At 55.9% G+C, this 1,017-nt stretch overlaps 1 protein-coding gene across 1 annotated transcript; it reads left to right on the top strand.

Annotated features, from left to right (window-relative positions):
• Nucleotides 1-6: 6 nt before the first annotated feature.
• Nucleotides 7-1,008, top strand: LOC122544806 (beta-1,3-galactosyl-O-glycosyl-glycoprotein beta-1,6-N-acetylglucosaminyltransferase 3-like; the record flags this gene model as incomplete). Its single annotated transcript, XM_043684130.1, has 2 exons — nt 7-597; nt 745-1,008. Coding segments are annotated over exons 1-2 (802 nt in total), but the record flags the coding sequence as incomplete, so codon positions are not given.
• Nucleotides 1,009-1,017: the final 9 nt, after the last annotated feature.

The raw sequence follows: 1,017 nt of genomic DNA, 5'->3' as shown, positions 1-1,017 counted from the left end.
ATCCATTCTGCATTTGCCTATCGCCTATAGGCTAGGGACACTGCCCCCTGGAAAGTGCTATGCCCAAGCTGAGCCAGCGTTGTGCCCACTGGTCGCGCCTCAGATCAGCGCTGTGTGTGCTCAGTGTGGTCTTGTTGTGCCAATGGCTGCTGGTCCAGAAAGGAGGGGGCTGGCTGACCCTCAGGCTGGTGAAACCAGGCGCCAGTCCAATGCAGGAACACCTTCTGCTGGTCGAGGAGAACTCCACCTGCTGGCAGATCATCCATGGGGACAGGCAGGAGGTGGAAAGGGCCCTCCTCAACTCCATTACTGTCTCCCTCAAGCACCAAACCGTCACTGCGGGAGATTATCTGAACATGACCCGAAATTGCAGATCGTTTGTGAGGGCCCGCAAGTATATCACTGTCCCCCTGAGCCCTGAGGAGGAAAACTTCCCCTTGGCTTACTCCATGGTCATCCACCAGAGCATTGAGATGTTCGAGAGGCTTCTACGGAGCATTTACGCCCCACAGAACGTCTACTGTATCCACGTGGACCGCAAATCCCCGAGTCAATTTCATGCGGCCGTTTGGGCCATCGCTTCGTGTTTCCACGAATGTCTTTGTCGCAGCCAAGCTGGAGTGGGTCACCTATGCTGGCTGGAGCAGAGTTCAGGCGGATCTCAACTGTATGAAGGAGTTGCTGGAGAGCCCTGTCCCCTGGAGGTACTTCATCAGTGTGTGTGGCCAAGACTTCCCCCTGAAGATGTCTTTGTCGCAGCCAAGCTGGAGTGGGTCACCTATGCTGGCTGGAGCAGAGTTCAGGCGGATCTCAACTGCATGAAGGAGCTGCTGGAGAGCCCTGTCCGCTGGAGGTACTTCATCAATGTGTGTGGCCAAGACTTCCCCCTGAAGACCAACCGGGAGATAGTCCGCAGCCTCAGAGCTCTGAACGGCTCCAACGTGATTGAGTCGGATCCTGCACCAGGGTTCAAAAAGGTAACCACCTTCCTGTCTGCTGGACCTCTCTTCATCCAAG

This window comes from Chiloscyllium plagiosum, unplaced genomic scaffold (genome assembly GCF_004010195.1).
Source record: "Chiloscyllium plagiosum isolate BGI_BamShark_2017 unplaced genomic scaffold, ASM401019v2 scaf_79620, whole genome shotgun sequence".
NCBI classification, from domain to species: domain Eukaryota; kingdom Metazoa; phylum Chordata; class Chondrichthyes; order Orectolobiformes; family Hemiscylliidae; genus Chiloscyllium; species Chiloscyllium plagiosum.
Note: the sequence above shows the minus strand (reverse complement) of the source record. Positions and strands in the feature narration are given on the sequence as shown.